The sequence below is a fragment of the Capsicum annuum genome, chromosome 1 (genome assembly GCF_002878395.1).
Source record: "Capsicum annuum cultivar UCD-10X-F1 chromosome 1, UCD10Xv1.1, whole genome shotgun sequence".
NCBI classification, from domain to species: Eukaryota; Viridiplantae; Streptophyta; class Magnoliopsida; order Solanales; family Solanaceae; genus Capsicum; species Capsicum annuum.
In genome coordinates, this window is record NC_061111.1 from 144434824 (window position 1) to 144457029 (window position 22206).

General features: G+C 30.0%; 1 protein-coding gene and 1 long non-coding RNA gene across 2 annotated transcripts; one reads left to right on the forward strand and one right to left on the reverse strand.

Annotated features, from left to right (window-relative positions):
- Positions 1-7448: 7448 nt before the first annotated feature.
- On the reverse strand, positions 7449-8068 carry LOC124887447. Its single transcript, XR_007045224.1, has 3 exons — positions 7918-8068; positions 7719-7784; positions 7449-7641 (listed from the first exon to the last, which is right to left on the reverse strand). It is a non-coding gene; the product is annotated as an uncharacterized LOC124887447 (long non-coding RNA).
- A 3939-nt stretch (positions 8069-12007) lies between these two features.
- On the forward strand, positions 12008-16934 carry LOC107856481 (furcatin hydrolase-like). The gene is made up of 12 exons (XM_047397175.1): positions 12008-12208; positions 12944-13013; positions 13606-13664; positions 13768-13843; positions 13948-14113; positions 14199-14448; positions 15521-15636; positions 15735-15952; positions 16095-16126; positions 16215-16317; positions 16429-16531; positions 16649-16934. The coding sequence occupies exons 1-12, from the start codon at positions 12062-12064 to the stop codon at positions 16842-16844; spliced, it is 1536 nt and encodes a 511-aa protein (XP_047253131.1). The 5' UTR covers positions 12008-12061; the 3' UTR covers positions 16845-16934.
- The last annotated feature ends 5272 nt before the right edge of the window (positions 16935-22206 follow it).

The following is a 22206-nucleotide window of genomic DNA, read 5'->3' on the forward strand; positions in this document are numbered from 1 at the left end:
TGCTGTTCATTTGATTGAAAATCAAAGATTTCATGAGCGCACAAAATATATTAGTGTTAGATTTCATTTTATTTGAGATGTCATTAAACAGGGAACAATCAAGCTTGTAAAGGTTGTCACAGATGATAATGCTTCAGACTTTTTAACCAAGATAGTATCGCTCGCCAAGTTTGCACACTACAAGAATTTGGTGGGAGTATGCATCAACTAATGCAACTATGAAAGAACAACTGCCACGTGAAGTTAGTATATCAAATAAATGTTTGATTCTTCATGTGTTTTACATAGGCTTAGAAATTTTTTCTGGAGTTGTTCCTATGCATGCTCGAAACACAAATCAAGGTGCAAATTAAAGGAGTTGGTTTGATTTTTATGGGATCTAATCCATGTGAAAGAAATCTCATATGTCAAATTACTTAGCTATGAGCAAGAAAAAATTTGTGTAGGACAAATTTTATATTTATTTTCTTTTCTTGTTTTGTGTTTAGAGGCCAAATTTTGTTGCTTGGTGCCTAAGTTTTATCATCTATAAAAGAATAGTTATTCTACATTGTTGAAATCATTCCAAAAATTCATACTTAGTTAAATACATTGTAGTCGTATAGAGTTGAGAGAGCAATTCTCTAAGTGTATTTGGGATCTTCTCTAAGTGTATTTGGGATCTTTTTTCTTTCTTTGTTAATAGTATAAAGACATCTAATCTATGGCGGAGGTAGGACCATTTGAATTTTAATCACGTTAAATTTTGTGTTTTTTTTCTTATTTTTTGTTTCACATTTTTTCTAATATGTACCAAACAAGGTACTTGTAAGGTACTAGTAGAGTTTTAAGAAAGCTGAAACAGATGTCACTTTTTTATCGAGTTTACAAAATCCTGACCGTCAAACCCTAAACCTCACCCGAGATTTAATTTTCTTGGCTTTAATGGTCGTTGGCCAGCCTCCCACTTTGGAGGCTGGGCTAACTACAACTGTTATTTTGAATGAACATTCGAAGATATCGTATGCAAACACCCTGAAACCTGATAAGCCTCGATATAAGCCTATTCTAGTAAAGCAGATAGCCTACTTGCATAGGAAACCTAGAATTATTTGAGAGGAAGAAATAGTGGAACAAATGATTATTAACAAAGATTTACAATATGCAGAAATAGGCAAATTCTCATATGGAAGGCCAGACATGCAAAATCTAAGGAGACTTATTCTAAAGTAGTGCGAATTAAAAGAAGAAGTGAATATTGATCTTCTTAGCAATAGACACATCCTGATCAGAGCCACAAGGATGGATGATAACGTACATTTGTTATCAATACCACAATTTTATGTTACCCATAATTATTGGTCTTACCCAATGCATATTTTAAATAGGATCCCTTGTTTGATCCTGAGGAGGAGACATCCATTGCGGTTGCGTGTACATATTTTCCTTCACTTTCTCTAAACTTTTTTGGAAATGAAGCAGTGTTCTCTTTGTCAGCAACAGTAGGTAAAGCTCTGCTAGTAAATTTAGCAACGCAAAATAAAACGAGACCTAGTTGTGCAAGAGTCAAAGTGGAGGTGGATCTTCTTGGGATTTTTCAAAAAGAATAAATATTGAAATGAGAAAAATGGTTGGAGAGATAAAAAAAATGGATAAGCATAAGATATGACTATGTGCCCAAATATTGCAGAACTTGCATGTTGCAGCGCCTACTAAAAAAATATTTTATCTTATATCCAGAATTATATCCTAAGGATAAGAGAGAAGAGAAGAACAAGACATCTAATAAAGCAAATGATTCCACAATTGATAAGCAAAAGGAGAAGGAAGGATATGAAAAAATATAGAACGATAAAGAAAAAGCAATTCAGGAAGATGATGGTGATTTTAAAGAACTAAGGAGAAAAAGTGCATACAGAATGCAAGACGGCAAGGGAGTGGTAGATATGAGTGGAACCCAAGGCCTGCTATGAAGGCAAAATAAATAACCACTACAATAATTTTAAAGCACTAAATGACACAAATATAAGGGATAAAGGGGATACTTCTGAAGCAATAGCCACAAAGAAAAATGAGAAGGAGACAAAGGTTCAAAATAGCAAATTAAGTGAAAAAAAGAATATATAAAATCCACAAAAAGACACAAATGTAGAGCACATGGGCATGGTTAGAAGTGCAACACAACAAGGCAATGTAACAAAGAATTCTGAATAAGTGAATAAAGATGCAATGGGTGAGAGTTAGTATAACATGGATGTAAAAGGGGATAATAAAGAGCATGAAATGTAACAGATGACAGATAATAGTCCCAAAAAAATTTAGGAAACAATAAATAATCATGATGATTAGTCAGAGGATCAAAGTTCAGGCTCAGCAGCCCCAAAGATCAGCTTATTATCAACAAAAGATAAGTTGGAGAAGCAGAACATAAAAGAAAATAAGAGTATTAATCTTAATATGAAGCAAATTTATAAGAGAGAAGATTTGTCACCTAGACAGATGAGGAATCTTGAAGGCAAAAACAAAAAAGGAGTAAAATATAATTTACCTCTTTCAATAAATACAAGGAGAAAGAAGGGATCATCCCATATATCTGGTCAATGATTAACAAAATATTATACTGGAACACCAGATCTGTTAACTCTCAAAATTCTTTGCATAGAAGGCACCAATACTCTTACATTGCTATATTAGAACCTTTCCAAAGCCCTGTTGAATTAGAGAATTATAGGAGGAAGTTAAGTCTGTCTAATGCAAAAGTAAATTGTTAAGCAAAATTTTAGATGAATTTTATGTCACTGCAGTGTGTGCAAAATATAGTGCTTTGAATAGGCTTAAACTATGAGAGGATTTAGAGAGTTTATCACAACAAGTTCATGTTCCTTGGATGGTGGGAGAATATTTCAACATTATTCTGGATGATTTAGAGAGGATTGGTGGATTACCAGTCACACGCAGGAGTAAACCTTCGACTAGCAATTTATTGCGGCCTACCCAGAATGTCCATATAGACTAAGACCTTATTCACACAGCGAAGAAAGGTCGAGTGAAAGGGGACAGTTAGCTGGCTACTTCTTTGCCATGTACTTTGCTTTGCTTTATTTTTTAGAAGAAAGAAATCAAATGAGAGTGAAAGGCAAGGGCTTATCAAGTTTCTATTTATAGAGTAGAAGTAGAGTAATTCTTCCATCCACGCGTGGTGGATTGACAATCCACTTCCTTGATCCACTTGTCTACATTCGTCTCTATCCCTTTCTACCCAAAATAAATTAGTTGATAGAGACTGGAAATTTGGTCATGCATGGAGAATCAACCTGACAGACACATCTTTTTCTTTTTAAGAGGGTACTCCGAATAGTGGGTACCTCGTAGGACCTCGAACCGCCTGATTGATTTTGTAAATTATGTTAACTCTTATGATCTCAATGAATTGAAATCCTGGTAATGTATATACTTGGTGGAATGGTACAATAGAAGAAGATTGTATTTTCAATAGACTAGATAGAATGTTGGAATATAATGAATTTATGAAAAATTTACCCAATAGTGAAGTTCGTCATCTCATAAGGCAAGGATTAGATCATGCTCCTCTTCATGTGGCTTGTGATACCTCTCAGGAGCTTAAAAGGATTTCTTGAAAGTTATAGAATAATCATAAATGGTGAAATATAGAGGGTCTCTATTTACAGTAGTTCATAACAAGCTAAAAGAAGGTTAAGCATGTTCTAGTTGAATGGAATAATAAGACTTTTTAAAATATTTTTCAAAAAATTGCTACCCTGGAGGATTTAATTAAGGCCAAGAAAGTTCAGTTGGAGATTTCCCCAACAAGAGAAAACAAGATTTCTTTAAGTAAAGTTGAAGCTGATTTGAAGAGATATCTTCATATTGAAGAAGATTTTTGGAGACAAAAGGCTGAAATGAAGTGATTTATAGAAGGAGAGAGGAATACGAATTTTTTTCATGTCTATATGAAAGAAAGAAGAAGAAAGATGCAGCTGAGAGAAATTCATACAATACAGGGTGATTTGATTAATACTACTCAGAATAATGGGAAAGAAACTGTCAATTTCTTAATGATCAGTTCAAACAAACTCAGGAAGATTATGATAGTAAGCTGATGCAATGTATCCCAAATATGATCTTTAAAAGCCAAAATGATCAAATGAAAAGGAAGTCTACCAGGGATGAAGTGAAGAAGGTTATATTTGCATTAAGTGGGATAATGCATGTGGACCAGATGGCATCTCAGGTAAATTCTTTCAGGCAAGTTGGGATCTAATTAGAGATGACTTAACAAATATGGTTAAAGTAATTTTTTGTGCACAAGAAGTTCTAAGGTATATTACTCCTACTAATTTGGTGTGGATTCCTAAAAAGAAGTTGTCAAGAATTTTAGTGACCTAAGACCAATAATCCTTAGCAAGTTTATTAATAAAATCATTTCAAGGATTTTGTACGAGAGAATGGTGGAAGTTCTTCCGGGGATCATTTCTTTAGATCAAGCAGGCTTTGTCAGAGAAAGGAGCATAACAGAGAATGTTCTTTTGGAACGGGAGATTATTAGAGATATAAACTTGAGGAAAAATAATCATAATATTGTGGTAAAGCTAGATATGGCTAAGGCTTATGATAGAGTATCTTGAAAGTATCTAGTTAAGATGCTAAGAAAGTTTGATTTCTCAGAGAGGACTATTGATATGGTGGTCAGTCTAATTAATAGAAATTGACATTTTGTGTTGATAAATAGACAATCCTGTATTTTTTTCTCAACCCTCTAGAAAATTGAAATAAGGAGATCCATTATCTCATACATTGTTTATTATTGTTGCTAAGGTTTTATCCAGAAGTTTGAATAAACTCTATGAAGATCCTTGTTTATAGGGTATGGGATGCCTAGATAAAGCCCTAATATAAATCATCCATCTTATACAGATGATAAAATTCTTTTTTTGTTCAGGGCATTCAGGATCTATCAGAAAGATGATAGGGATTCTGAGAGAATAAGAAAATATATCTTGTTAGATGATAAATTTGAAAAAAAAAAATTATCTACATGATAACACACCAGTTGGAATATGTAACTTAGTTAAGAGGATTACTGAAATAAATAAAGGGACTTTTTCCTTTACTTATTTGGGTTGTTCAGTTTTCTATGGGAGAAAGAAGAAAGCTCACTTTGTGGATTTGATCAAGAAAGTGGTGAAAAAATTGAGTTTATGGCAGCATAAACTCTTATCATTTGGGGGAAGATACATTTTAATTGCTAATGTCTTACAGTCAATGTCTATATGTCTTCTATCTGCTCTGAGTCCACTAGTGAGTGTCATTAATCAGCTCTACAGATATTCGAAAAAATTTTCTAGGCAAATACCACTGGAGTAAGGAATAATCACTGGATTTCTTGGGATAATATGTGCTATCCCAAAGAGAAATGGGGTATTGAATTCAGATCACTTCATACAGTGTCCAAAGCTTTATGTGCAAAGCTATAGTGAAATTTTAAAACCTTCACTTCATCCCTATGGACAGAGTTTATGTGAAACAAATATTGTAATAAATTTCATTCTGTTATGGAAAGAGATTTTAGTACCTCACAAGTATAGAGAAAATTAATTGCAATAAGGCAAGAGGTAAAACATAATATATGGTGGAAATTAAAAGCTGAAAATTCAAATTTTTAATTTGACAACTGAACTGAATAGGGAGCTTTGTACTATGTTAAAAGTGACAAGGTAAAAGAGAAAGAGATAGAAGTTATGAAATTTGTGACTGATGGAGGTTGGTTTGAACAAAAATTGAGGAGTAAATTATCAGAAAAAATGGTGGATTGTATTCTGGAGAACATACCTTCTACAGGTCAGGGTGATGATATTCCTTGGTGGACTAAAAATACTCAAGGAAACTTCACATTAAAGTTTGATTGAGATAATTTAAGAAATAGAAGGGAAAGAAAGAAGGAGCATCAATTAATATGGACTAAGGGGTTCTTTTTAAGTTTAATTTCTTTATGTGGAGAGTATGGAGGAGAAATATTATCACTGATGATATCCTCAAGAGTATGAGAATTAATCTAGTTTTCAAATGTTGGTGCTGTGAAGTAAAAATGAAGAAAACTATGGAACATATTGTTCTAATAGCTCCTATAGTTGAAAAGATATGGAAGTAATTTGCTATTTTTGTAGGAATTAATATTGAAGATATGGATTTGCATCAATTTATCTATACATAGTGGACAATGTGTTGGAATCCAAAGATGGAAGCAGTATGTAAAGTTATGCCAACAATAATTATGTGGTGTTTATGGAAAATGAGAAATGGGATAATGCATGGAGGATACATCTCTTTCACACAATTGATTTGGCAAGTTTAAGACATGATTAGAAAGGCAATCAAGGTCTTATATCCATGATTGAAGATTGGAAAAGAGAATTGGCCTAATATTATTTTGATTCTAAAAAACTATAGACCCACATTACATTGTCATAGTGTCATAAGGTTTTTTTTTTTGAAGAAAAACAAGGTGAAATGTAAAACAGATGGGGTATGCAAGGGTAATTCTGGGATAGGAGCTCTGGCTTTTTGCATCAGAAATAAAAAAGGAGATCTGATATATGCAAAAGCTAGAGGGGTTGGGGAAACTATTAGAGGCAGATGCTCTTGCAATTAAAAAAGCCTTAGACCATTGTCATTCTAAAGATTATATGAGATTCATCTTTGAAACAGACTCCCTAACACTTAGGAAGATGGTTGAAAGGCATTGGAAGGCACCGTGATCTATGATTAATATGATGGAGGAGATTTGGAGTAAGTTGGATACAATGCAAGGATAGATTACACACATATCCAGAAAAGAAAATGTAGTAGCACATGCACTAGCTAAAAGAACTTTCAATATTTTTTATCTTTCTCTTTATTATGGCAAAGAAAGCACTAACGACTAGGGGGCGAGACTTTTTCAACTTGACGAGAAGAACTCAAAATAAAGGAATTTATCTTGGTTAAGTTTTTCAGGTTGGGTAAATTTCTGTAAAAATATCATATAAGAGAGGATGTTTCGAGTACCGAAGTTAGCGGATAGAGAAGGCGACGGGTGGGCACGGTAGCAAATACGTGAAATGATATTTTCTTGAAACAAGGTCAGAGGCGTTGGACGGACCATTTTCTTCTGATTTCAATGATAGATAGATGGTCAAATCAGTAACATATGGATGGAGGACTTCTATAGGGTCTTCTTGTATGCGCTCGACTAGCAAGGTTATTTTGTAGGCGAGGTGATTGAGTTACAACAAACAAAGAAATATCACATATCCATAGATTTACCAACAAACTTTTGGAGATACATTCATATGGATAAGTCACAAATTCCTAATTTTTGAATTAGGACATAAAAAATCAGCATTCAACAATGAAGAGCAGATATAATGCAAAAGAGCATTCAATTAATAAAAAAGGTAGCATAAGGGGTCCCAATAATTACATTTTCAATGGGATGCTACAAAATAAACAGCACAAAAACAACATTGTTTGTCAATCTAAGGACAAAGAAACCATGCAAAACCTAGCTATCAAAAAACTTCACCAAAAACAGTTGAGGGCGCCTCCTATCACAACATACTGGTCTAGTCTTAGTCTTTGAAGAGCTGGTTGAAAAATTAACATCTACAAAAACATTGAACAAATCAGTAAGGGTAAAGAAGGAGAAGAACTAGCAATATTTGAAGGGAAGAGAAGCTTACAAGTTCAGAATAAACCAGTTGATGTAATGATGAAACTTCAATCCTGTGGGAACAATCCCCGTCCACCTGCAATCAGTCAAAGGTTAGTTATAAAGAAGAAGATACAGAAGAAGGAAATAGAAAAGAGTTTACCAGAGGCAAAGAGGTTTGATGGTGATGAAACACTCTTCATAGGGCAAAGGTCAAGCTTGCGGATTACCCAAAGAAGGAAGGAAATGAAACGATGGCTCCAGGGGGAAACATCAGGCAACAACAACGGCGATACCTGAAGAGTAGAGCGTATTCTTCATGTCTGAAGAGTACAAATATGTATAGAAATAGGAAACGCTTCATATTTCTAGGTTTTGGGGCGATTTGGCGTATGGACCATCGGTTTTTCAATGTATGATTGGGCTTTAATGTTTTTCGATTGATTACTAATAAAAGGGTCCGAATCTGAACCAAAAATTTCAATTTTGAAAAAAAAAAAAAAAGATAAAGTACTAATAGTACACAAAATTAATGCATTTTTTTTATATACACTCTCTAAGACGATTCAGTCCTTACTATTAAATGACCACATAATATAATATAGTTAAATTTAAAATTTCAAAGCATTACTAATAGAGTTAATTTAATAAATATATTTTTAATTAAATTCTTTTAAGAAGTGTGTGAAATCAAAAAAATAAAATAATGTGAAATGAATGGAGTAATTTGTATAGTTGCACGTTTAATTACCCGCCACCACACGAATTGACTCGATAATTAATGAACACTCCATCTTGTCACACGATTACCTTTCTAATCATCCTAATTAATTGAGATCATAAAGTTTCCATGTGATCGACATATAAAAAACAGAACTTGTGATATGCATGTTTAATTAACTTCTATGAAAATAAAGAAGCTTTTGGTGAAGCATTTGGGCCAATTGACTTTTGGGGGGGGGGTGTTTTGGGGTGGGGGTGGGGGTGGGTTGGGGGAGAGGGGTGCAGGGGATGGCATTTTAATTTGACTAAAAAGTTGTTAAAAAATTAACCTTCTTGCTAAAATCAAATATACATTCCTTTTCTACTAATTAAGTAGATATTGGTCATGAAAATTTTTTAATTTTTTTCTGAAAAATTATTTTACTTTAATAATAAAAGTGAAAATAGTAGTGTTTGGTTAGAAAAAATTATTTTACTTTAGTGAAAATTATTTTTAAATTTTTCTTGTAAAATTTCAAAAACAATTTCAATTTATATTCATGGTCAATCTTAACTTTAAAAAATTATTATTTTCATCATCAAACATGGCTTAAAAATAAAAATTTCTTGGTTACTCTCTGTTCTATACCTAAACAAATGAGAAGGCAATTCTAATATGCCATCAATAATGAGGCTACAAAAGAATTTTTGTGGTCTTAGGTGTGTTCAAATGAGCTTTTTTAAGTGACTTAAAAGTCAAAATTAAAATTAGACAGCATTCTATTTTTTAACCTTTTTATACTTTTAAACCTAAAATAAAATACTTAAAAATATTTTTTGTTTTTGTCAAACATCTTAAAAATAAAAAAGGTGCAAACACTCATACATTTATTCCTCACACTCTTGAAGTATAGTTAATGCACACTTTATGTCACATCAACAAATAAAGAGATACCCCCTCTGCTTTAATTTTTTTGTTTTTTTGGTAATTTCTGCTCCCTCTATTTTTTTTAATTGCTTTTTTTTTTAGAGTCAATCGATATAAAATTTAATTAATTTTTTAATCAGATTACAAAAAATTATAATTATTATATTTTTTTTATGTATTTTTTGTATATCTAAATTTTAATTTATAAAATTAAATTAATCTAATTTAATTTGACTTTTAAATTTAATCAAATTGACTCATGAGAAATAACAAGAGGAACAATTAAAATTGAAGGGAGTATAGTAGAAACATTGATTCCAACATGTTAGTTTAAACACATTAGAACTTCTTGTAAAATTTCATGTTACTTCATTTCTGTTGAACCTCTTTTACCTCTTTACTAAGATTCATATAATAGAAAAGTTTATTTGAAAAAATTCTGTAATAACATATTCAGGTTCATAATTATAAATTTCAATGCAAAAAATATTGATAAAATAATATTTTTAAAGCTAAATTATTTTTAAATATAAATAATTGCTTTTTCTTTAAAAATAAAAATATTAACTTGGCATACTTTTTAATTAAGAAACACATTTTATCAAGTTAACTTTATTAATACTGTTTTAAAATTTTAAATTTAATTATCATTACTTTATGTTGTTATTTAATAAAGAATAAAAAGGAAAAACGTAATAAGATTTTCATGATTTAATAAATTGAACAAGTAATTTTGAGATAATCATATAAGGACAACGTAAAACAAAATAGAAAAATATTTATTTTATTTTTTATAATATTGGGTTCGTACTAACATTGGTCATTACCTCTAGTCTGTTTAGAAAAGAATATAGTTGTTTTAATTTAATTATTCTTTAATCTCAACATTTTAAAGGACATGTGTAAGATCAAAGGGTATTTTTTTTTTCACATTATTATAAGTTATAACTAAAAATCATAAGATTCAGATTTAAGTGGTATATTATTTTTTCTGAACAATTAAAGTTAGACAACTTTATTTTGTATACCGGATAATTACAGATAAATGGTGGGAGTAGAAATTTTGGATAGTGTAAGTGACTATTTTCATCGTTCTCTTTTATTTATCACTTTTTTAATTTGATACACTTGTTAAAAAGTTAATATTAAGATGACTATTTTATAATACTATTCATAACAATGGATGTTTAGTTTTTGTCTTGAAAATTATTTGAAGAATTAACAATTAATTTTAAGGTTAAAACAGAAAATTTTTCATTATATTTTTTCTGGATATGATTAAAATAACAATTCTAAATTATGACAAGTAAAAATAAACATGATAATAAAAACACTTCTAAATTTATATGTCTAAATGAAAATTGTGCTAATTTTAAATTATTTCATATTTAGCATCGTATCTATAAGAATCATGTGTTTTAGTTTTGACTTTCGACTTGTTTGAAGCAAAGTGTAATTAGCAGTCTCTCTAATCAATAATGCGGTCCACTATGCTATTAAAAATAGGTATTTAATGATATTTATTTAATTTTAAAAATTAATAAATGATTTATTTACTTATGTCCATTTTATATTGATATTAGAAATATTATTGTATTATCTAATGTATTTTTTAAAGCAATAAATCTATTATTTTTAAAGAATAATATGGTAAAATTACTTTTATTATTTATTATTTATTAATTTTTGTGTTAAGTTAAAAGTGGACAAGTATTATTGAACACAAAAGTAATTAGAGCAAAGACATATGTTTCCTTTGTTTGTTTTTATTGTTCGTTTTTTTTCTAATTTGACTTTTATTTTTACTTTCGTGTGTGACAAATCAAGAAAAGGGAAAAAAATTATATTTTAATTTTAGCATTAGTTATTTACTAGTGAGTTTATTCACGATTCGCACAGGTATAATATATTTTTTTAATTCATGAAATGTGTTTTTTCTAATGTCGAAGTACTAAAAAAAGTATAAAGATAATTTTAGTCTACAACTTCAAATACACCCCCAATGAGGTTGAATATGCTCTCTCTCTCCCTCTCTCTCTTTCTTTCTCTATTTGCTGGGATTCAATAATCTTTTAAATAACTTTTATTGTTACGGATTTTTATTATGTTTTTTATTTCAAATAACTAATAATAAAATAAGAAACATTTAATAAAGTACAATTCCTTGCGCAGTTGCATTATATCTATTAGTTTTTAATATTTATTACTTTCTCCGTTTAAAAAAAAATGATCTACTTTCCTTTTTAATCTATTTAAAAAAAGAATGACTCATTTTCTTTTTTGACAATACTTTACTTTCAACTTTTCACATGACATGCTTAATACCATAAATTAAAGAGCATTTTGATATATTTGACATAACTTTAATTTAGGATCACAAGATTCAAAAGTCTTCTTGATTATCTTAAACTCCATGTCAAGTCAAACTAGATCATCCTTTTTTAAATGGAGGGAGTACTATTAAACATCAATTAATAGAAATAATATGATAAAGCTCACCATATCAGTAATTATTTTTTTAATGAATGTGTTATGTAGAAAAATGACTAATAAAAGTCATTTTATTTTCTTGCAATCTACCTGTCATATCGTTTTAGTCATTGAACCATTCCTGCCAGGCTGTAGTAGATACCGTAAGATTGGACCAATCATATAGTAGATAGTATAAATATATATAGCTACTTGAGATAAGACAGATATATGCATCACATAAGGGTGGTTTTACATAATTTGAGTGATTAAACATGGCAATATTTGTGGAGAGAATTTTGTTTCTCCATTGCCTCTTACTGCTATTTGTAACTTTTTTGAAGATATCAGCAGCAGATCCATTCAATAGAAGCAGTTTCCCACCTCATTTCATCTTTGGAACTGGCTCTTCTGCTTATCAGGTCTTTCCATCCATCCAATCTTAACTTTTTTCTGTGTTTTCTCAGCTAAAATATAGTTAAAGCAATTTATAACGGTCATTCGTTCTAACGATTTCATGTTAAATTTGAATTTCTTTATAACATCGCTCTATTTTATAATGTCAATGATATTCATTATAGTATTACACTCTTTGTAATTATCTCTCTATAATAATCGTACTCAAATATTATGCAATAACATTTTGTAAGAAATAATACTTATACTATTATGTATAAATTAAATAAAATATTACTAAAATAGTTATAATAGTCATCTTTAATATCATGCATATCCATAAGTTATGGTTATAACCTCACGAGGAAGAGCTATTGATGTTTGCCTTTACAATTTATAATTAATGAAATTTGAAAGATCAATTGAGATTTTAAATTGAACAAGTATTTTATTTTCATTTATAACAAAAAACTTACAAAAAGAATAAGTTTATATACTTTTATTTATAATAGCTAAATGAGATGTAAATGTCAAACTTTAATATTCCTCTACAACACTATCTCACTAAAATAGTCATGAAATTTTTAGACAAGCACTATTATTTAAAAACTAAATACTCTTCATATAACATGATATTATTTGTTTGAAACTAAATTCGCAAGGTCAATATACCATTAAAGATTATTTCTATATCTCATATATAAGATAGATTCTATTGGCAAATTAACTTGTACTGATTTTGTATGCTTAATTGGTTTTAGTTTGAAGGAGCAGCTAACGAAGATGGTAAAGGCCCCAGTATTTGGGATACCTTTGCCCACAAATATCCAGGTTGTCTCTCTATTAAAAATACGTCCATTTAATAATATAATTCTCCACTTTAGAAATAAAAGCAGTTGACTTGAAAAGGGCATATTACTTGATTTTTACTGATTTGACATATTTTTTTGAACTTTTTTAATTAAATATATATTTTGTTAAATTAATATTATTAATAATGCGGTAGAATTTTAACTTTACTCATTACTATTTTATATAATTATTTAATGCTAAAAATAATATTTGAAATAAACAAATAAAGTAAAATATTTACCTTTGGTATATGAAAGTAATATCACACAAGACTGTAGATCGTCAGACCCAATAATCGGATGAGAAATAATAAAGACACGAGAATTATATAATTTCATAAGGTTTGCCACATTTATTTTACCTCAACCCTCAACAAAATAGAAATTATTGATGAACTTGTATAATCTTTATAACTATGTGATTTTTTGCTTCATATGTTCAAGGTGGATGGACTTTTCAATCCTTAAAAAATTTATATATCTTTCTATAAGAGGCATTAATTTTTATACATCGAAAATATAGAGGGCCATGTATGTTCACTCATTTTCTATACCGTTTCTTGCTTATCCAGAGAAAATAATTGACGGTAGCAATGGCGATGTAGCCATTGATTTTTACCATCTCTATAAGGTATCACTAACCAGATTATGAGCACTTAAATTACTAACTGATATGTTTTAGCATAAAATTTGGTACAATACATAACTAAGGGCAACCATTGTCATTTTTGCAGGAAGACATAACGTTAATGAAACTTCAAGGGCTGAATGGCTTCAAATTTTCTTTATCTTGGTCAAGAGTATTACCATGTAAGTATCAAATAGTAGCAATTCCCTTAAGATCTTTTTATTTCCTGTACGTTCTCTTGGAATTTTAAAAGGATTGCCTTGAGTTAAATTTTTTATACAATCAGATGGGAAGTTAAGCAAAGGAGTTAACAAAAAGGGTATTTCATTCTACAATAATCTCATCAATGAACTCTTAGCAAATGGGATTGAACCTCTCGTCTCAATCTTCCACTGGGATCTGCCTCAAGCCCTTGAAGATGAATATCAAGGCTTTTTAAGCACCCAAATTGTGTAACTAACACAACCCTTTACATTATTGATCAAAAATTTAATCATTACATTTTCACCAACATGTTTTTTTTTCTCTAATCTATAGGGATGACTTTAGAGATTATGCAGAATTGTGCTTCAAAGAATTTGGAGATAGGGTTAAACATTGGATCACTATTAATGAGCCATATACATATGCTGTATTTGGCTATGCATTTGGCTCCCGTCCTCCTGGCCGATGTTCATACTCTAATGGTTGCATTGCTGGAAATGATGCAACTGAGCCTTACATAGTTGCACACCACTTGCTTTTAGCTCATGCAAAGGCAGTTAAATTATATAGGAAGAAATACAAGGTAATTAGTCATCTCTTATTCTCGGACTACAATTCATTTCGTCTCATTTTACCTGACATAGTTTGAATTGATGTAGCTATATATTTATGGTTAGAAAGCTTCTAAAACGTGTGGTCGTTTAACAGTAAAAATCTCATAATATGCCCTATTAGATCACTACTATTAAGTTGAACCCGGTTTAAAAAAAAATTACTTTTAACATGTACGTACAAATAATATGTTGAGTATATTTCTTCGTTTTTTATGATATGACTTTCTAATTTAACAATTGAAGAATAATGCTTTGAAAAAGTGGGTCTTGCCGACCGCCCCATGTTGTACTTATTTTCATGATATATGATAGTGTATCCTTAGTGATAAGGGGTATACTATTTTATAATAAATTAAAACTGTATCAAGTGGATGTTATTGAAAAAACTTGAAAACATTGGCAAATCATCATTTTTGAAAAATAGATTCAGTGAGTTTGTTATTGTATTGACAAATTGATGAATTTTGAAGTATGTTTATTATATAATATTTGAAACTTATGTTTTGAATTTGTACTTACTTGAAGTAAATTTGGATTTTGAGTTACGTGTTAGGATTATAGAAATTAAGTTGTTTTTGGGCAAAAACCTATTCTGACAAAAACAACTGAAACTTATAGTAAATCATTAAATTTTCAAAAATGGCTGACGTTTAGAAAAAAAAAATTAGGCTAATCTTCATAGATATGCGACTTAAGTATAGACAAAAAAGAATTCAGGCATATCAAGGTTAATATGACTAAAGTTTGCTTGATATCAAATTATCTGAAGTTTGATTTACTCACTGAACTTTAGTCTTTAGGTATCGTGTTGCTGAAGTTGATTCAAAGCAGATAAACTTGTAAAAATAGAAGAACATTGGGTATAACTTAAACGGGGTTCCTAATATCAACTATCTACGTACTTCCCCCTTAAATAATGAGAATATAATGTTATATAAATTGAAACATAGAAAATAGTGTGCCACACCCACACTAGATATACTTAAATATTTCTTTTTGTCGATAATGATAATATTTCTTTTATTTCGGAAAATTGTGCAGGCTTCACTAAAAGGTAAGATAGGAATATCGTTGATCAGTAATTGGTTTGTGCCATACTATACAGAGAAGAAACATATAGATGCTGCTCAACGAGCTCTTGACTTCATGTTGGGATGGTAATTAATTGTCTTACATTACAATAATCTTATAAGTACATTGACAAATAATAATTAAATTCGATTTCCTGTATGTGATAAATCACTTTTTTTGGAAGGTTTATCGATCCATTAACTTATGGAGATTATCCAGCAAATATGCATAAACTTGTAAAAGATCGATTACCAAAATTTACTCAAGAGGAAGTGGAGATGGTGAAAGGTTCCTATGACTTTCTGGGGACAAATTACTACACTTCAACGTATGCAGTCAATATGGATGACCCTGACCCTGTGAATCTTAGCTACGCAACAGATTCTCAAGTATATTTAACATGTTAGTTAGTCAAAACTTTTTACTCCCAAATTAAGTAATTGTTTCTTATAATATATTTTGTAAAATTTATACACCAAAGTTCTTGTTCAACATGTGTCACTTTTAATGTTTACCTACTACCATTGTGTTTTTTTTCTTGTAGGGAAAAAAGATAATATACCCATCGGTGAACCGGTATTTATTAATTCTTTGTGAATCTACGTACTATTCTTCTATCTATTAGGGTTTGTATTTAACATTCTTAATTTTGTTTTGTTCGTAGACGGGCTCAAACGCTATTTTTGTAGTCCCTGAAGGTCTTCAACAATTGCTAATCTATATAAAGGAAAAATACAAGAATCCAATTATTTATGTAACTGAGAATGGTAGGACAACTTACTTGCTAGCTAGTAGCTATATCTGTTCTTACGTATATAAATGCAGCATTTAATTTGAACAAAATTTTCTATAAATTCTTCCCTACAACTTGTTGTTAGGAATGAGTGATGCAAATGTGACAACAATACAACAAGGAGTTAATGACTTGGAAAGAACAAAATGTATTCGTCAACATCTACTGGCCATCAAGGATTCCCTACAGTAAGTCCATTCTTTCCCTTATTAATCTCATTTATAAATATGTTCTTTTTTTGGCAATATTAATATTACATGATGTTTGAATAAACATTTTCTAAAAAAAATTGTTTCTTGTAACAGGGATGGTGTAAATGTTAAAGGTTACTTTGTATGGTCATTCTTGGATAACTTCGAGTGGAATTCGGGATACACTGAAAGATATGGAATTAATTATGTTGATTTTAATGATAATTTAAAGAGGTACCCTAAACGTTCTGCTCTTTGGCTTAAAAAATTCCTTTTGGCCAATAGAGAGATTTACAGATCTGATTATTAATATGTTTAATTAGAGGTAAGGAAATAGTTTTACCTTGCTAAAAACAGTTTTTAAATGTATCTCATTTAATAAATAACGATATTTTTTGCATAATCTTGGCACATTATATAGTCTCGAGGCTTGATCTTAGATGATAGTTTCTTTTCAATCGTCCTAATATGGATGCTCTTCTTATACACAGTTCTACAACTCACTCCATGAATTAAATAACGTGTTAATTAGTAAATATTCTTCTGAGCTAAATTTTGTGCACCGTAATGTACGAGATGCAATATTAAAGTATTATTTATGTTTATGATAAGATTATATTAACTCCATTTCATGATTGAGAAGGGAAGACAAAAGGGTGTAGCCGGTGTGATGGCAAGCCCATAAATCTCCAAATACAATTTCAAATAAATATTAGTATATCTATATATATCTATATTTATCAATAATCTATAATCTAAATCTATAATTTATATTTATATTCATAATATATTAAAAGTGTAAAGCCCTTGCCCCTCAAAAAAGTGATTTGAACTTTTTTTCCTTCATTAAAACACTCTTCTTTAGACAAAAAATGTTTTTTCACTATTTTCTTCAATTTATTATTTAATTATTTTTATTATATTAACTAGACTCCTAAAATATATGGACGGAGAATCAATTAATATTTTTTTTTGTACTGATCAATTAGAAAAATACTCCTAAAATAGGATAGAAAAATACTCCTAAAATAGGACTCTATTAAGGAAATACTTCTATAAATATTAAGTTGTACGTTAAATTAGAGAAGAAACTGATTTATTTATTGAAAAAATATGATTGATGCTCATTTAACTTGATTCGGTTGCATGGCTAGATTGGCGGATGCTTAATTTTCTAACCCTCAACTTCTTCACTATTTTTGTCAACATTATAGAATTCAACGTGTCTATATATATATATATATATATATATATATATATATATTATTTTCATTCAAGTCATGTCAAAATTTTCGCTCAGAAAAAGGATTATTTTCATCAAAACTGAAGCTTTGTGATCACTATTGTATTATTTTGTTGTAATTTACAGGTCGTAGATGAATTTATAGGTGTTAGATGAATGTCGGTCGGCTTTGCGGAATTTTTTACGTAAATGTTAAGCTTAATTGTATTGTTTTTATATCTCTGTTTTGAGAATTTTTTTTGTGTAAAGGTAAAGTTTAGTTATATTATTTTGATATCGCTATTGTCGTATTATTTTGTTATAGTTTACAGGTGGTAGATGAGTACTGACAGATGGCTTTGAAGAGTTTTTTGTGTAATTTAATTATATTATTTTATTGTCCCTATCATCATATTGTTTTGTTGCAGTTTACAGGTGGTAGATGAATGTTGATCGGCTTTGAAATAAAAAATTGGTAAAGGTTAGGTTTAATTAAATAAATTCTCCAAAAGATGTTGAATTTAATTATTTAATTAAACCTAACCTTTACCAAAAAAAAATTGTCAAAGCCGATCGACATTCATCTACCACCTATAAACTGTAACAAAATAATACGATGATAGAGACATCAAAACAATATAATTACACAAAAAAATTCTCAAAGTCGTCTGCCACTCATCTACAATATGTAAACTATAACAAAATAATATGATAATAGACATCAAAATAATACAACTAAACTTAACCTTGACACAAAAAAAATTCTCAAAACAGAGATATAAAAACAATACAACTAAACCTAATCTTTACCTAAAAAAATCCTCAAAGCTAACCGATATTCATCTACGACCTGTAAACTACAACAAAATAATACAATAGTGATCACAAAGCTTCAATTTTGATGAAAATAATTCTTGTGTGAGCGAAAATTTTGACTCTAAAGAATGACTTGAATGAAAACAAAGAAGATATATATGTACACACGTTGAATTATATTATGTTGACAAAAACAGTGAAGAAGTTGAGGGTTAGAAAATTAAGCATCTACCAATCCAGACATGTAATCGAATTAAGTTAGATAAGCATCAATCATATTTTTCCAATAAGTAAATTGATTTCTTCGGTAGTTTAACGTGCATCTTAATATTTATATAAGTATTTCCTTAATAAAGTTCTATTTTAGGAGTATTTTGCTAATTGATCAGGACAAGGAAAAATATTAATTGATTCTCCTTCCATATATTTTAGGAGTTCTCTCCATATATTTTAGAAGTCTAGTTAATATAATAAAAATAATTAAAGAAAATAACGAAAAGACAGTTTTGTCTAAAGAAGGATCTTTTAATATATGAAGGACAAAAAGTTCAATTCACTTTTATAAGTATAAATTATAGATTATAGATATAGATTGTAGATAATTGTATGGTATAAAAATCATAGCTATATTTGCTTGCTTAGATAATTTTTGCTTATATTTTCCGCCATTATACGTATAAAAGATCATAAATAATATTACTTACTTTAAGCTAACCTGTTAAACGCCAAACTGCTCTACGCCTCTATTATGGCTTCTATACAGGTAGTAAAAATATACTCCAGTAATAATGATGAATGCTATTGCAAAGTAGACGTAAATAAGTACAAGTTCAAAGATTTGTGACGCAAACATAATACTAGCAATTAAGATTTGTAAATACGTATACTCAGCAGTATCATCAATTAATTCATTTGGGAAGCAATATCTCGAAGTTAGTCCGACGTACCAATGCTAGTCTCCACCTCTTATCAGATATAAACGCATAAGAGTTCAAATAGTTGCTTAACGGTCTATAGTAAAAAAAGGAATTGAAATAAAAAGTCAACCTTTGTCCTAGGCTTTGGATTAAAAGCGACAAATAAATTATCCAATCAAGTGAGGTCCTTCAAATTGTTAAAATTAGGTGGGAGAGACAAAAAATTTTTGAATGTTTTTTTTTTTAAGTTTTTTCGTTCCAACAACTTCTCCTAGTTGTCGAACAACTTTGATAGTTGTTCGACAACTTTGTGAAGTTGTTCAACAATTATCAAAGTTGTTTGACAACTGCGCTAAGTTGTTCGACAACTGGACGAAGTTGTTCGACAACTGGGAGAAGTTGTTCAACAACTGTGCAAAGTTGTTGAGACAATTAATGCAGTTGTCGAACAACTATCCCAATAGTTCAAGAAACTTAATTTTTTTAAAAGGAACAAGTTGTGGGACCCACTTATCTATTTTTTTAATTGAAAACTTGAGAGCCTCATTTTTCTCATCTTTAGCGGGGCATAAGTTTTATATAATACGAAACATGACTTGTGGGATCTTATAATCAAGAATATAATCTTATGCCTGCGAATAGTGTTATTTAACTTGATGGAAAAAAATTAAAGATCAACACAAATAGGGGCATAAGTGTCCATGACCCCTTTTAAACGTTGGGCCTCACGAACTGAGGCAAGCAAGCTGATTGAATTGGGCCTAGTGCCTCAGCTTTAATGGGCTGCAAAATTTTTAGTAAAAATTACATATGTAATGACATGTTTACTATTAATTACAAAAAATCACAACTTTTTTAAAATCTCATAAAATCTCAACATTTAACCTCTGATGATACATGTTGATCACATTAAATACATACTACGGATACAAGTCTTAATAAACTAAATCAGCACGTTTTAAGGAATGTAACAGATAACTATGCATTAAAACAGCATTTAAGCTAACTAATTAAGGTAAAAAATAAAATGAAATCCCACAATTTATGGTAATCAGTTTATTATTCCTCCACGTTAACCGAGAAACGTTTTCATAATATTTTTTTGAAATTGAAAAATCTTCATTCTTCTTGTTCAGAGAAAACATACGAACATTTTTTTCTTTGATTTGTTAATTCTGTTTGTTTGATATGAATATTTTGGTGTTGTTACGTCATTTCGGTGTTTGGGTTAACAAAATTGAGTGTGTTAGTTATAAGAGTGATGGAATCGTGATCAGTGAACATGTTACGAAAAAATAATTTCGACAATTGCGGGAAAACTGAAAATTGACGAAACAAGGAAAAAAATTGAAGCTCGTTACATTGTTGAAGTAAATGCTTGTCTGTTGTTGATTTGTAACGAAATGAGTGTGAAGCTGTATGTCGAAATTAAAAAAACTAAGCGCGGATTTGAGACGTATCCTCTTATCATCACTACATTAGATAAGTTTGCTAGTGAAATACTTTTTGATGGAAAAGTTGGTGTTGTAATGTGTTTGGAAAGTCCAACAGAAAAAGTTGCAGAAATAATTAGTTATAAATCTAATTCTTCTTCTCATATGCCTTTGTTGCTGATTGCAAATATAGTGATGTTAAGGTTGGGCAAATCTACAAGGACAAGTGTACTCTCATTTTAGTCATGGCGCGGTTTGCAATTGAGCATTCCTGCCATTACTATGCCAAAAGATCGGACAAGAAAAGGTATGTTATGTTTTTTATGTAGCAGGTGTTGTTAATTATGTGTACGTTAATTTAATTTTGTATTCAACGTTTGGCTGATGATTATTTAACAAAATTTTTTTTGTCTTTAATTTATTAAGGCCGAGATACATTTTGTTATGATAATGATACATTTTACTCATCTTGTATCTCAGTTTATGAAGTTCTGTTTAATTATGTTTCTTGTTGTGTTTTAGTTTTATCTATATAAAAGAAATGTCTTAGATACATGTTGTGAAAGTTTGTGCAGTTAATGTATCTAGAAAAAAAAAAATTCAATGCGAGAAGAAAAATAATTTGAACTTTTGTTTTCATTGATTCAGCTATGTCCTACGATGCCGTTCGGAGGTTTGTGTTTGGATCTTTAAAACATCATGTCATCGGGGGACTGAACTATTTAAAGTTTGACTTTTTTAAGATGTGCTCACATGCCCGTTGAAAGATCGAGTTTTTACTCAACTTCAAGCTACAATTGGATTTGTTAGTGATTTTGCTGCACCAAAACTTGTCAATTATAAGAGAATACACACCCCAAATGATATAATCGAAGATATTAAAAATATTTTTGGTGTAGACATTAACTATCAGAAGGCTTGGAGGGCTAAAGAACGTTCGATTGAGATGTTAAGGGGAAACCCTGCGGATGGTGATCGACAAATGGCTAGATATATAGACATGTCAAATTCCGTATATCCAGGTTCACATATTAGAATGCATAAATCAGAGGATAACAAATTTATGTATTTGTTCGTTGCATTGCAATCTTTGAAGAGTGGATTCGAGTATTGCAGGCCTCTAGTTGTGGTTGATGGTGCGCATTTGAATGGAGCATATAAAGGTACATTTATTTCCGCAAGCACTCTTGATGGAGCAGGTAATTTATATTTATTTTTATGTATAGTTATTTTGTGATGTAATTCAGATCATAATTTGTGTTAATTAATTTTTTTTATTTGAGA